The sequence below is a fragment of the Cuculus canorus genome, chromosome 15 (genome assembly GCF_017976375.1).
Source record: "Cuculus canorus isolate bCucCan1 chromosome 15, bCucCan1.pri, whole genome shotgun sequence".
NCBI classification, from domain to species: domain Eukaryota; kingdom Metazoa; phylum Chordata; class Aves; order Cuculiformes; family Cuculidae; genus Cuculus; species Cuculus canorus.
Window position 1 is genome coordinate 2,135,786 of NC_071415.1, and position 15,011 is coordinate 2,150,796.

The 15,011-nt window shown below is 45.4% G+C and overlaps 1 protein-coding gene across 5 annotated transcripts in view; it reads right to left on the minus strand.

The window, feature by feature from the left end:
- The window catches only part of IFT140 (intraflagellar transport 140), an 84,461-nt gene extending 70,284 nt beyond the window's left edge, over positions 1–14,177 (minus strand). For 4 of the 5 annotated variants that reach the window (XM_054080178.1, XM_054080176.1, XM_054080177.1 and 1 more), the window contains exons 1-8: positions 14,029–14,177; positions 12,639–12,814; positions 10,344–10,565; positions 6,276–6,397; positions 5,304–5,446; positions 3,474–3,649; positions 2,585–2,676; positions 814–920 (exon numbers count right to left, since the gene is read on the minus strand). In XM_054080178.1, coding sequence (XP_053936153.1) covers positions 814–920; positions 2,585–2,676; positions 3,474–3,649; positions 5,304–5,446; positions 6,276–6,397; positions 10,344–10,565; positions 12,639–12,785 — 1,009 coding nt within the window. In that variant the 5' untranslated portion in view covers positions 12,786–12,814; positions 14,029–14,177. The remainder of the gene's footprint in view (positions 1–813; positions 921–2,584; positions 2,677–3,473; positions 3,650–5,303; positions 5,447–6,275; positions 6,398–10,343; positions 10,566–12,638; positions 12,815–14,028) is intronic. The other variant, XM_054080179.1, reaches the window with a different exon arrangement.
- Positions 14,178–15,011: the final 834 nt, after the last annotated feature.

Sequence of the window (15,011 nt, forward strand, 5' to 3'; positions counted from 1 at the left end):
AGCTGGGGAGGAACTGTTTACAAAGGCTTGTAGTGACAGGATGAGGGGCAATGGGTATAAACTGGAGAGGGGCAGATTTAGGCCAGACATAAGGAAGCATTTCTTCATCATAAGAGTGGTGAGTCTCTGGCCAGAGAAGTTGTGGCTGCCCTATCCCTGGAGGTGTTCAAGGCCAGGTTGGATGGGCCTTGGGCAGCCTAATCCAGTGGGAGGTGTCCCTGCCCATGGCAAGGGTTTGGAACTGGATGGGCTTTGAGGTCCCTTCCAATCCAAACTATTCTATCATTCTATGATGATTTTGTTTTAATAATTGTTGTTAATAGCTGGTTTTGTAGTCACCATGGGCAAATCTCCATTGAAAACCATTCTAGCAGACACTCGCTGTACCCACACGTGCAAGCAAGGTGATGTGTAGGAGTATCTCAGCGGAAAACATCAATTGTAAGGACCTAACATCCATGCTGTCTGTGTTTGGCGAGTTCTGCTTTGCCTTTGCTCTAGTGTGGGCTTGCAGCCTGAATGCTCACGTGTTACATATACTCCAGGAGTACTTGTACCAGTCCAGTGCCAAAGGGAATCCAGCTTGTATGCCAGGAGACAACCCCACACCGCAACAAAGCGTGGTGAGTATCAACCGATCTCATTGCACCTTCAGAAGCACATTCCTGATCTGAACTAAAATGCTTCTACTTCGTGCTGTTACTGAAATCCTCGGCAACACGACAAACATGCTGAAGTGACTACAGAGCGCTGAAGGCTGAGGTTTGACAAGATTTAGGATACAGAGATCACAGCTGCTGTGTTATTTCTCACCTTTAGTGCTGCAGTAAGAAACACAGTTAAGACATTCTCCTCCCTCAAAGCCAAATCGCACATCTGGGGAGAGCAAATAGTTCTCATCTCGGTCCAAATCCCAGAACCTAAGGCACAAAAAAAAAAAAAAAAAAAAAAAAGAGTGTTAACAATGCTTTTCCTTCCAGGTGTTTTGCTAAACACAGACAATAGGATGCTGTACATGGCATTAATTTGCTATTTCCATCATGCCCAGGTCATTCAATTTTTAAAATTAAATTGCCAGCAGCTGCCTGTGGAATGTGACTTTCTTAATCTCCTTCCTTTTCCTTCGACTTTTTAATATGCAGCAAGTTGTGTGGTCTTCTCAAAGAAAGAAAGAAAGAAAGAAGGAAAGGTCTAGTTGTAATTTTCCTCCTCCCTACTTATGCTTCCTCCTCTGTTTTTAATTCTTTGATTAGACAGAAGTTCTTTGGATTCCAGGTGTATTTTCTAGAACAAAATATTGTCATCAAGAATAGAATATTCCTTGGTCATTATCACAGTCTCACAAAGTTAACAGACAGAGGCAGACAGAGGGCTCAAGAAAGTGAATTTCTGATGTTCATGGAACACCCTCATCCCCTCAAAAAACCAGAGGAAACAGGTAGACCAAGTCATAGTGAAGACAGGAAAAAAAAGATTTTTTTTTTTTCAAAAAAAAAAAGACTAAAGCTCCAGAACACAATAACAAAGCAGCACGGACAAGTAATGTACTGGGCTTAAAGAATTAGAATCAAAGAATCATAGAATAGTTTGGGTTGGAAGGGACATTAAAGCCCATCCAGTTACAACCCCCGTGATGGGCAGGGACACCTCCCACTGGATCAGGCTGTCCAAGGCCCCATCCAACCTGGCCATGAACACCTCCAGGGATGGGGCAGCCACCACTGCTCTGCCCAACCTGTGCCAAGGCCTCACCATTCCCATCATAAAGAAATTCCTCCTTATTTTTAGCCTAAATCTGCCCCTCTCCAGTTTATACCTATTGCCCCTCATCCTATCACTACAAGCCTTTGTGAACAGCCCCTCCCCAGCTTTCCTGTAGCCCCTTCAGGTACTGGAAGGTCATTATAAGGTCCCCTCGGAGCCTTCTTTTCTCCAGGCTGAACAACTCCAACTCTCTCAGCCTATGCTCATACAGGAGGTGCTCCAGCCCTCAGATCATCCTTGTAGCCTCCTCTGGACCCGTTCCAATGGCTCCATCTCCTTTTTATGTTGGGGATTCCAGAACTGGACACAATACTCCAGATGAGGTCTCACGAGAGAGGAATTAGGGATAGAAGTAACCAAAGTACTTGTCTTATATTACAGTAAGAGAGAAACATCCAGGAAAACAAGCACTATTTCTTCCTTCTGCTGATACAATGACTATCCTAAGTATCAGACAACAGCAGAAAGAACAGCAAAGCAGCTCTCTTTTCCATGTAAAAACCCAAATGGATATATTTTCTGAAGAAAACAATAACAGCACTCAAAGGAAGAGTTTTGGGTGGTACTGACTGATGAAATAACTAGAGAGAAAAAAAGATACATAGACTTTGGTTTTATCCTCAAGGAAACAGATTTTCCATTTCATTTCTCCATTTATTTTGAGAAACAAATTGGAAAATATAGGGAGTTTTTTCATTATTGGTTAAAAAAAAAAAAACACAGAGCAGTTCAGCAAAACACTCAGTGCATTGCAGACCATAAACCTTTTAGCTCACACTTCTCCCCATCAACCAGAACAGCTTTAAGACAGGATTCTTACCTGACAACCGTCTCACCTAGTGCTGTGACAACAAGGCTCTGGTCTATCAAAATGATGTCTGCAGAATGGCATATTTTCCCACTCAACTTCACCTGTAAAACATAAGTAAACAAATACGTTTGCAGAAGGTGGGAGTAACACACTGAAAGGCAACAATCATCTGAATTGCAGAGTTTGGCTGAAAAGTCAAATCAGAAGAACAACTAGCCCTGTCTGTCAGTCAGATAGACCACTAGTTTCTCTCAGGCACTGACCACCACTAAATGCATCACGAATATGCTGCACAGATTTAACAAAAGACACCTTGCAGTGGGCTAATGAAGCAAGTAAGGAGGAAGCTTTACTCTCTTGTAGTACATCTTCTCTTAGAACTTGATAAAGATTGCTTTAAAACGTGAAACGTGAACTCTTACTTAGAGTAAAAAGTAAGTAGCAACTATCACAAGCAGACACTCCCGTAATACACAAGTGCCCAAGCTTTTTCTATCTTAGATTAAAGAAACAAAGTCTTAGGAAGGTGAAGGTCTGGGTTCCATACCCACAGGCAGTGTTTAGCATTCTCCAACAGTGTTTGACTTGAGTCAAGCGAATTACAAGTATTGCGTGAGCTCAGTTTGGGTTTTGCCCCTGTACAATAATTTCTGGGTCCAAATGAAACAAACTAAGAAAAAAAAAGGGTAAGTTAAGATGAAAAAACATCTTTCCAAGTTTAGTAACACACCACTCTGTTCCACTTCTAAATGAGAATGGATTTGCTCATCAAGGTATTACCAGATAAACAAGAACAAGACTTGATGCATATGTAAGCAAAAAAAGTGATAATCAAAACCCCCCTACCATACTTATAGAGATTAAACATTGCAACTTCACCCTGTAGCCCGACTCTTACCTTCATGAGCTCTTCTGCTCCTCCCTCAAGACTAACTGCATGCAAGGACAACTGCAGGTTCTCTGTTATTACCACTAAAACATCTCTTTTCTCCATGAACAGAAGCTTTTGGACTAGGCTGTCTGTGGACAACACGTGCTTTGTCTTTCCTTTCTCATTCACATAATGCACAGAACCTGTGTACATACAGACAAGGTGCGGATTTTGGTTAACAGTTTTTAGCTACAAAAATCAAAATTGCTTTTTTTGACCTTATTAAAACATTCCTCAAGTGCTGAGGAAGTAAAAATAACCACAATTCTTTTGTTTTCCAATTTGTCTCAGGGTACAGACTATGAAAGTTGACGTAATTTCCTAGCAAATTATGATATTATATAAATGTGGCATTTCAAATCAATGCAAATCAAAGCTCCCTATGAAATTAAATAATATTGTCACCCAAAAGCAGAAGTAGAAAACAGAAATGTATAAGGATGAACACCACGGATCTATGCTAAAAAGTTGTATGCAATAGGCAGTGTAATGTATCTAATAAAAAGAATGACTTAATTTCTAAAATTCTTGCAAACATATTATCATGGAATGGTTTGTGTCAGAAGAGACCTTAAAGCCCATCCAGTTCCACCCCCTGCCATGGGCAGGGACACCTCCCACTGGATCAGGGTTCCAAGCCCCATCCAACCTGGCCTCGAACACCTCCAGGGATGGGGCAGCCACCACTGCTCTGGGCAACCTGTTCCAGGGCCTCCCCACCCTCACAGCAAAACATTTCTTCCCAAGATCTCATCTCATTCTCCCCTCTTTCAGCTGAAAACCTTTCTCCATCATCCTATCCCTGCACTCCTTGATCAAGAGCCCCTTCCCAGCTTTTCTGGAGCCCTCTTCAGTACTGGAAGCTGCCCTAAGGTCTCCCTGGAGCCTTCTCCAGGCTGAACAACCCCAACTCTCTCAGCCTGTCCCCACAGCAGAACTGTTCCAGCCCTCTGGTCGCTTTTGTGGCCTCCTCTGGACTCGCTCCAACATCTCCATGTCCTCCGTGTGCTGAGGACTCCAGAACTGGACACAGGGCTCCAGGTGAGATCTCACCAGAGCAGATCAGAGGGGCAGAATCTTCTCCCTTGCCCTGTTGGCCACGCTACTGTGGATGCAGCCCAGGACACAGTTGGCTTCCTGGGCTGAGAGCACGTTGCCGGCTCCTGTCCTGGTTTTCACTCACTGGTCCTCACCCCAGGTGCTTCTCAACAGGGCTTCTCTCCATCCCTTCATCCCCCAGCCTGTGAGGATGCCAGGGTTGTTGGCAGTTATCCAATCCAATGCAGCACTTTCTGTCATACAGATTTCTGTTTACTGTAGTAATATTTTGCAGTGAACAATCATCTACTGGATCTCACTTTTCCAGGATATTTCCGTTTAAAAGAAGTTATGTTCTAGCAGCATTTGCCTGTTTCTAGGGGGGAAAACACAATGCACGCACCGTTTTGAAGCTTTGCATAAAATGCTGACTACTTATTTTATTTACACGTGGGTGTTAGAGACCACTTTCCTCTCACTCACTGCTTCGGGAACCTGACCAAGCCAATCCCATGGTGTCCCTTTGGGGATGGCTCACCCTCAGGACCACAGGAGTTTAAGAATCTAATTAATTTCTTCTTACCTAACAGTCTTCAACTCCTGTGGATATTCTATCCTGTTGGACACATGAATATGATGGATATAAGGATATCCTCTAGATATTGTATATATGAAAACAGGACCATTGTGCACTGAGGTATTTTGAAGAATTATAGGAGACAATTTTCCACCAGGCTGGAAAAGTGGTTTTGCTCTTACCGTTTGTCAAAGCGATAAAGAAGGACAATCCTTCCTGTAGTCCTGCATTCAGAGGGGCTCCTGTTCCAGCTTTTCTCCAGTTAAACTTATCCAAGGCCGCCTCATCACCACCCACAGCTGCTTTTGCCAGCTGTACCAAGTCCCTGCACACAGAGATACTTAATTTCCAATCCCATACATAACAGAGCATTTTCCATCTCAAAGAATGGAGAAGTAGTTAAAACATAGTGTAGCGAAAAAATGAACAGGTTTCATGCACTGATGGGAAAATAGGAAACCTCAAAAAGATACAAAGTAAAATTTTAATACTACTTTTCATTTACATGCTTTCACTTTTGTTTCCCTAAGCATTATTAATTTTACAGAGATGTGAAACAGAGGTGGCCCAGAACAGGGAAAAAACCTTTTTTAATTATTTTTACTACAGCCGTTTCCTATTTCTTGCTTGGAGGGGAAAGAATCATAGAATTATAGAATGGTTTGGGTTGGAAGGGACCTCAAAGCTCATCCAGTTCCAACCCCCTGCCATGGGCAGGGACATCTCCCACTGGATCAGGGGGCTCCAAGCCCCATCCAACCTGGCCTGGAACACCTCCAGGGATGGAAAAGAATAACAATGCTTAAGAATTTACTTTTAATTTAATTAATCTTGCCAATTATTTCATGGATAATTGTGTTTTCAGTGTGCTTTCTGCTTTTCACAATCAGCAACATTGTTAATTAGAAGAATTAATGGAAGAAGAGTCAACAGCAACAGCTATGGACAAAAGAAAGAAGATCCGTTGCTGCACATAGGGCAAAAAGAGCCAACTTCTCCAACTGGGAGAAGAACTTCTTAATAAAGGACAGTTCGGAGAAGAACTTGTTTTTTATATGGATTTAAGAAAAAGTTTGTCTGTGAGAAGGATTTTCTGTCTGCGGAACAAGAGAAAGACTTGGTCTGGTAGTGCTCTGCTGAGGCACAATACTCACTCGCCAGGAGGGGGCGGTCGGATGACACAGTGAGAAAGGCATTTTCCATACTCCTGTTTGAGCAGGGGAGGCCCCTGCGCTCTGCCTCGCTGGTCCATTCGCCATAGAACCAGGACACCATGCTAGAAAAAGACAACAGCCAGTTTGTTACAGTTTGCACATGGACAGGAATCCAGACTCCAGCTACTCAGTGCACATCAACATTTCATTGATAGAGCTACACCTTTCCTTTCATTTAGCCAACGCTATTACTCCCATGAGGAAAAAAAAATATCTTTAACATTATGTTATTAGCTTTTCTAAAATCAAGTTCTCTAGGAAAGCTTATTGGTCACATCCATTCTTAGTAAAATAACACTGCCAGAACAATTTGAATGGAACAGCCTTGCTTTCCCTCTGCAAGCAGCAAATGCAAGTGTTTGTGTAGGGAAAATTCTCTTCCACTTTTTTCTTGCGAGTGGTCTGATTGCTAAAAGATAGATATTGAAATAAAGGACAGTAAAGCATATGAGATGCATCCCTGAGTAAGTGCATGTAACCCTGATAAAGATGGGAATGGGATCAGACATGCATGAAGCCACAGATAACCTGCAGAAAGCAGTTCAGGACTGCTGGAGCTTTCCCCCCACTTCAGAGCAGACATTCAAGTGCAACAAAAACTCGTTTTTTAGAAACAGAACTCAGTAACTAGAAAAATCACAGATCCTAAAGAATCATAGAATGACCAGCTTGGAAAAGATCTCTGAGATCGAGTCCAACCATTCCTACCTGCCACTAAACCATATTCTTAAGTACCTGTCATCTACCTGTCTTTCAAACACCTCCAGAGGTGGGGACTCCACCACCGCCCTGGGCAGCCTCTGCCAGGGCCTGATGACCCTTTCGGTGAAAAAGTTTTTCCTAATGTTCAATCTGACCCTCCCCTGGTGCAGCTTGAGGCCATTCCCCCTTGTCCTGTCTCCTGTCACTGGGGAGAAGAGCCCAACACCCACCTCTCTACAACCTCCTTTCAGGCAGTTGTAGAGAGCAATAAGGTCTCCCCTCAGCCTCCTCTTCTCCAGGCTAAACAACCCCAGGGCCTTCAGCCGCTCCTCGTCAGACTTGTTCTCCAGCCCCTCACCAGCTTTGTTGCTCTTCTCTGTACACACTCCAGAGCCTCAACATCCTTCTTGGAGTGAGGGGCCCAGAATTGAACCAAGTATTAGAGGTTTCTGATACAGGCCAAGATGCCATTGGCCTGGTTTGCCAAGTAATTGAAAGGATGCCTGGTTTGCTAAGTAATTCCACAGCAGTCAATGAACTTTGGTGCTCAGCGCCTGGCATAGGTTCTAAAGGTAACATGCATTCTGCAGCACCAGCTCAGAACGAGCACCAGACTGGGGACAGGAAAGAATGGAGAAGGCAGCTGAGGATAACGTACACATGAACCATCCCAATAAAGCAATCTATGCTATAGCCTCACAGCTGGAATTTTAAGATTATTTATCGTTGTTATTATGCAATTATTAAGCGCAACACTGTCTCTAACAGTTTATAGACTGTGACACAGCTGTGCCTCTGTGCTCCTGTTCCAGAGGCCACTCACAGTCCATACAATGTTTGCTGGTTACCTCTGGAAATCTTGGGATCCTACAATCCTAGACTTCCACCTTGCACTTCTCCCTCAGCTTTATATGTCAAATTCCACAGATCCCAACTAAGAAAGCCCGCACCATTTAAAAGCCAGAGGAAAAGCCGGCAGTTTTATAAAGTTGCTGACCTTCCTTCCATCCCATTGTAGATATCCCACCCTGAATCCAGATAAACTAGCTGCAAACTCTATTCCAGGTTTGGAATACATGAGATTGGAAATAAAAAAAGCTCACTACCTCTTCTAAGCGTGAGTGGTTACAGAAAGGATGCAGAGCTGTTCCGCTTTCAAATGGTATTTGAAAAGGACAAAGGGCGTTGACCTTAGCATTAATAACATTTACTCCTCCAGCATCCTGTATCTTCCACATCATTCTTAACAACCCAAAGCTTTAGCTTCGTTTAGTAAAGGCTCTTTGCCTTATAAACAGGCTTTCACCATCACAACCGCCTAGATCCTTAGGATTCTTTTGTGCGATCGAAATCTAGAAGTCATCCGTGTAATTTGTAACTTAAAACACAAATTAAGAGCTGTTGAGTTTCACAGTGTCTTATTGCAACTTTAAGAAGCTATTTTCCAACAATTTTCTTGCAGCTCAGGATTTATGAGGACTGGATGTTCTCAGCTGAGCACTCCCAGTAATGAAGCCCCAGTGAAGACCAAACAGAAACCAAATCAGAGCCCAAATATTTATCTTTTTACTAAGAATATTCCCTAATATGAGCAGAGAGTGATCTTGGCAACACTTACCTAAGAAGAGTTAACCGAATACAAACCTTCATGGGAAATACATTAAAAATAAACTTTAAAACTATTAAGAAAGACATAGAAAATGAGTCGTACCTACACTACACATTAGATGGTGACACAATGACACTGAGCATCCAACACAAGAGATAAGCAGGCCCACCCAGTGCAGAACTGGGCAGAGATCATCTCGGAGCTCACCACAGGATGCTGAGGCAGCCTCGCGCTCAGCCTCACCAGCCTGGGTTCCTCACAAGGCTGATGAGCTCAAAAGGGCCACTACACACACAGCTGCAGGCCATTAAGGACACACATTTCATCAGCCAGGGACAGAAGGGAGTACCTTGACCTGCGCGCAGCTGTGTGTTCAATGTCAGCTGAGGATAACACAGCCAGTTTGCAATAATCAACTTTCCTGGGGTCAAACATACTCCTGTTCTATCAGCTCAGGCCGGTCTGTTCAAAAACAGCAACTGAAACTACATGAAACTGAAGAGAATTCATGTCAGCAAATGCATAGGCTTTGTTTTGTCATGCTAACTGATTTATTTGAAACCGATGCTTACTCTACTTTGATTCATACTCAGATCACAGCAGTAGTTAGGGTGACTCTACAAACGGTTACATTTGCCTATAAGAACGGCTCTGTTTCCAGATGACTTCACTGCGGTGATCTGACACCAACTAAATAAATTTGAATAAAGTTTGTCCATAAATGTAGGGTTATCATAAGTTGTGGCTTCATTAATGCATTATCTACATATAAATAAGGCCTCAGACTGTGTGTCACCTTCTTTTGTCTCAGCAGCATTTTCTCTTTTCTAACAAAGAGCAGCATAAATTCATTGCTGACTCAGTTTCGAATTTCTGCATTTCTGTCAAATGCAGCAACAGAGTTCTACAAAAGATTTAAAACTGTATCTTCCTCTGGCACACGGGTAAGAATTCTTGAAGAGCACAACTAAAATCCTTGGACAAGTTCAACTTGATATCAGGGAAAATACAGAAAAACACTTTTTTTCTTTAATTTATTTTCTTTTGCTGACTCAAGAACTGGCAAAACCAGAATCTTCTGTGACTACTTAATCCTGAATACTAAATATTCAATAGCTAGTTTCTCATTTCACTATATAAACGGGTAACCAGCTCATCAAGAAATACAGACCCTCACATTTCAAGTATTTCCATCACATACTTTCCATACAATAACTCTGACATATCTTCAGAGTATTTATGAAAGAGAGAAGCGCGGGGGCTGGTACTGAAGTGAGCATCGCTATGCATTCACTACAGCTGAATGTGTCGTTGCTGCAATTTGTTTCTTGACATGTGGACTTTATTCCAGAGTCTGACTCAAAATTTGTGCACAAAGAGGAGCAAATAATTCAAGTTGTGTGTGCTTCAGCTTCCCCATCCACCAAGAAGCCTTGATCCTAACCCACTGCTCAGCACATACTGAGATTAGATACACTTTTATTTAAAGATGAATTGATAAAATGGCAAGAAGCACTGTAGAAAAAGTTAAAACACTGCAATGTGATTTTACTCCCCAACAGTTTAAATTTGTACCCAAAGCGAGGAAACGTGTCTCCCTCACAACTCTCCCTTCCCCTGCTGATAATCCCTTCCCATTACAGGCTGGCAGTGCTGCGTTCCACACCAAACACCCATGTGGCATCGGCACCACTCACCCTGTCACCAGACACGAGGCGGGTGCCATCTGCGCTCCAGTTCAGGACCACAATGCTGGCATTCTGGGTTGGCGGGACAGCATGGTGCTCCTTGTCTTGTTTGTTGAGTATCACAATTTCTCCTGTCTCCCAGCCTGCCGCAAGAATCGCTCTGGAAGGGTGCCAGGACAGGGATGTGACCTGAAAGCTCCTCTCTACATGTGCGTCGGACACATATTCACCCTGCAAGTGGAAATGAAGTGTGAATTCCGCACAATGGAAACTCAGTATGAGGATGCAGTTAAACCTTTGGATTCGCTTCCCAGTCCACAAGATATTTTTCTGCAATAAAGGACTGGCAGGTAACAGAGCATCCTGCAAAAGACACAAAGCAGCAACACAGACTCTCTTTACAGCTATTTCACATGCATAAAAATGTGCTACGACACTTGAAAAATCGCTGATGAAAACAGAACAGTGTGACGTGACCGCTTCACTTCGCTTTTTCGGGCTGCTCTTCCCCCACAGCACACATGAGCTGCTCATACTGAACATCAAGCTTCCACTCCTGTATGAGGGATAAGGTGGCTGCAAACACATTTCAAGGTTAAAAAAACCCAATTTCTGAAAAAGAACAGAGCACCTCACTGAGCATCATAGAATCATAGAACAGTTTGGGTTGGAAGGGACCTTAAAGATGACCCAGTTCCAATCCCTCTGCCATGGGCAGGGACACCTCTCACTGGATCAGGCTGCCCAAGGCCCATCCAACCTGGCCTTGAACACCTCCAGGGATGGGGTAGCCACAACTTCCCTGGGCAGCCTGGGCCAGGGCCTCACCACTCTCAGCTTAAAGAAATTCTTGCTTATGTCTTAGTCTAAATCTGCCCCTCTCCAGGTTACACTCATTCCCTCTCGTCTTATCACTCCAAGTCTTTGTGAACAGCCCCTCCCCAGCTTTCCTGTAGCCCCTTCAGGTACTGGAAGGTCACTGTAAGATCTCCTCAGATCCTTCTCTTCTCCAGGCTGAACAACCCCAACTCTCTCAGCCTGTCCTCATAGCAGAGGTCAGAGAACAATTTAATGCTTAAACAGCTCTTACAGGTTGAGACTCCTTCGTGCACGGTTTGCAATAATATTTCAGGCAAGACATTTAACCTCTCTATGTATTTATCTTTCTATTTGTAATATTTCGGTGATGGTTTTCCATAATACACTTGAAGAAGCATAAATTTTACAGGCTACTCATATTAGCAGACATAAACCATTTCCAGTCCACCTGCTGCTGGACAGCCTGTAGTCTCATCTCTCAAAATAACACATAGTTTTCCTGAAAAATCTCACAAACCAAAGTCCTACGCAATTCTCTTCTGGGAAGTTTACAGGAAGCAAATCTGTCTACAAGCAGAAACTGTAATAGGTAACAACCCAGTCAAATGGAACAAGCTGAGCCCTGCAAATCAGCTCAGTCACAAAGTGGAGGAATAACTTTTAAAATTTACATTTCTTAGTGTATTTTATTCACTTTGAGGTAAAAAAAAAAAGCAACAGCACCCATCCGTGTCAATTATAAGGCTGAAATTCTCATACTGCGAGAAGTGAAAAGCAAATCGGTAACTGCCATGAACAGGACTTAAGCACTGTAAAAATCAAATTGCAATGGAAAGATTGATTTAATTTATGAAGACTTTCTTATAGAACACATGTAGCTGATTGTGGGAATATAACGGAAAATTGGCGAGGATGACGCTCAAGTGACTTTGCAGTGGGGACACAGAAAAGTACTAATAGTTGTTCAGCCTTGTGTGTTTAACGAGCAGAGCTCCTATGTTGAGATAACATAGTCTTGTGAAACTTGAGGCCTTCTAACATGTTAGGATTCCACCTCTGGCAGAAGAGATATCAAAAGACTCTGATCACCCCTAAAAAAACAGAGGAAAAAAGCAGTAGTTTGCTGTGATACTTTCACACTTGCTAGCAAGACTCGAGCTCTGCGGTGCCTGCATCCCCAGCTGCCTTCCCTCTGCCGGGTGCTCATGTCAGAGATGCCCTGGATTGTGAGGTAACAGGAATAAATGTATTTTTTTCATTTTATCTGTGGCTTTGTGGTTGCTCCTGCACTTTGCCTGCATTCAACTCACACACTGATAAACCTGACATGCCCTAAACAGCACGGGACATGGATAGTAATTAAAATCCAGCAAGAGGGATTCAAGGAGTCTAAGTAAGACTGCAAATATATATATAAATATAAAAGCAAAATTTCAAACCAGCATAGTTATCTTAAGTCCAACAGCAAAGCTGCTGATTATTTACCTGTTCCAGGTAGACATCCACACTACCCCCAGATGCTGTGCTGATGGAAGCAACTGCCAGCAGTGGGTGAAATGAGTGCCAAGCTATGTGAGAAGGGGAGGCAACGGAATCAGAAGCTTCTGTTCGATGATCCACATACACAGCCATAACAACAGAACCTTTCACAAACTGCAGACCTGCACAAGGAAAACCAGCCAACACGTATGCTTACGGATATAATACTACACGATATATGCGCTACATTATATGGAATATGTATACTATGTATAATAACAAGTATGCCTAAAAATGAGGCGGAAAAGAAACTAAGGCATCATCTCATAAATACACACTACACAGAGATGAAAAGGTCAAAGTGGTACTTTTAAAACATATAGAGGAATACTGGGCCTTGTAGCTTGAAGATTCATATGGGCAACCTCTCCTGGAAAAGAGTGCGCCTGTCCAGGGCAAATTATAGACTCATAGAATAGTTTGGGTTGGAAGGGACCTTAAAGCCCACACAGTTCCACCCCCTGCCATGGGCAGGGACACCTCCCACTGGATCAGGGGCTCAAAGCCCCATTCAATCTGGCCTTGAACACTTCCAGGGATGGGGCAGACACAACTTCCCTGGGCAACCTGGGCCAGGGCCTCCTCACTCTCATCATGAAGAAATTCCTCCAAATGTCCAGTCTAAATCTGTCCCTCTCCAGTTTATACCCATTGCCCCTCATCCTATCCCCACAAGCCTTTATGAACAGCCCCTCCCCAGCTTTCCTGTAGCCCCTTCAGGTACTGGAAAGTCGCTCTAAGGTCTCCTCGGAGCCTTCTCTTCTCCAGGCTGAACAGCCCCAACTCTCTCAGTCTGTCCTCGGATGCAAAGTGCTTCAGCCCTCGGATCATCCTTATAGCCTCCTCCAGACCCATTCCAACCACTCCATAGCAGAGAAGAGGAAGCTGAGGGGAGACCTTATCACTCTCTGCAGCTCCTGGAAAGGAGGCTGGAGCGAGGTGGGTGCTGAGCTCTTCTCCCAAAGAACATGTGATGGGATGAGAGGAAATGTCCTCAAGCTGTGCCAGGGGAGGTTTAGACTGGATATTGGGAAAAATTCCTTCATGGAAAGGGTTCTCAGGCGCTGGCAGAGGCTTCCCCCTGCACAGCGGGGGCGTCCCCATCCCTGGAGGGGTTGAGCGGACGAGGTGCTCAGGGATCTGGTTCAGTAGCGAATGGACAGTTGGATTCAATGATCTCAGAGGTCTTTGCCAACCGAGCCCTTCCATGACTCTTCGCCCACCGCCACCGCGCCTCTCGCCCCGCCAAAGACCCGCCTCCCGCACTGCCCGCGGCCCCCCCCGCTCCCGAGGGCCGGGCCGGGCCGGACCCCGCCGAGCCGCCCCCGCCCCGTACCTGCCCGCAGCCCGAACCGGCCCGACAGGCCGCGATCGCTGCGGGAAGCTTCGCGTTACCCTGACAACAGGGAGAGTCCCAGAACGGAAAGGGCCGACCGCGAGCCGAACAGGCACGGAAACTGCCGAAGCGGGGCGGAAACGGCCGAAGCTGGGGCACGGAAAGTGCCGAACGGAAACGGAAAGCGCCGAAGTTGGTGTCGGGGCGAAGGGGCACGGAGAGGGCCGAAGGGGGTATGCCCGAAGGGGCACGGAAAGGGCCGAAGCTGGGGGGCCGAAGGGGCACGGAAAGGGCCGAAGCAGAGGGCGCCGAAGGGGCACGGAAAGGGCCGAAGCGGGGAGGGGCCCGAAGAGGCACGGCCGCGGGCCGGAGAAGCGCGAAAACGGCCGAAGAGGGGCGGAAAGTGCCGAAGGGTAGCGCTCGCCCGTCGGCGGGGTCCCGGTGCGGCTCCCCCGCGCCCCCAGCCCCGTGGGTCTCTGTGCAGCATCCCCGCTCCACCGGAGCCCAGCACGAAACCCTGGGGGACCTTCCCAGGCCAGGGGGACCCTGGGGTAACTGCGGGCTGGAGCCGTAGGCGAGGGCACAGCCCGTGCGCTTCCAGACCGTCTGTGCAAAAAAGGGTTCGGGAACATAAGACAGTGGCCAAGTTTTTCTAGTAGCGAGTAGTTTTCTAGCATCAAGTTGCCCAAATGTCCCATCCCTGGAGGTGTTCCAGGCCAGGTTGGATGGGGCTTGGAGCCCCTGATCCGGTGGGAGGTGTCCCTGCCCGTGGCAGGGGGTGGACTGGAGGGGCTTTGAGGTCCCTTCAACCCAAACCATTCAGTGATAAACAGGACACCCTGAGATCTTCCCTCACGAGTACAGCACTCACAATCATAGAATAGTTTGGTTTGGAAGGGACCCTAAAGCCTCTCCAGTTCAAACTCTGCCATGGGCGGAGACACCTCCCACTGGATCAAGGGCTCCAAGCCCCATCCAACCTG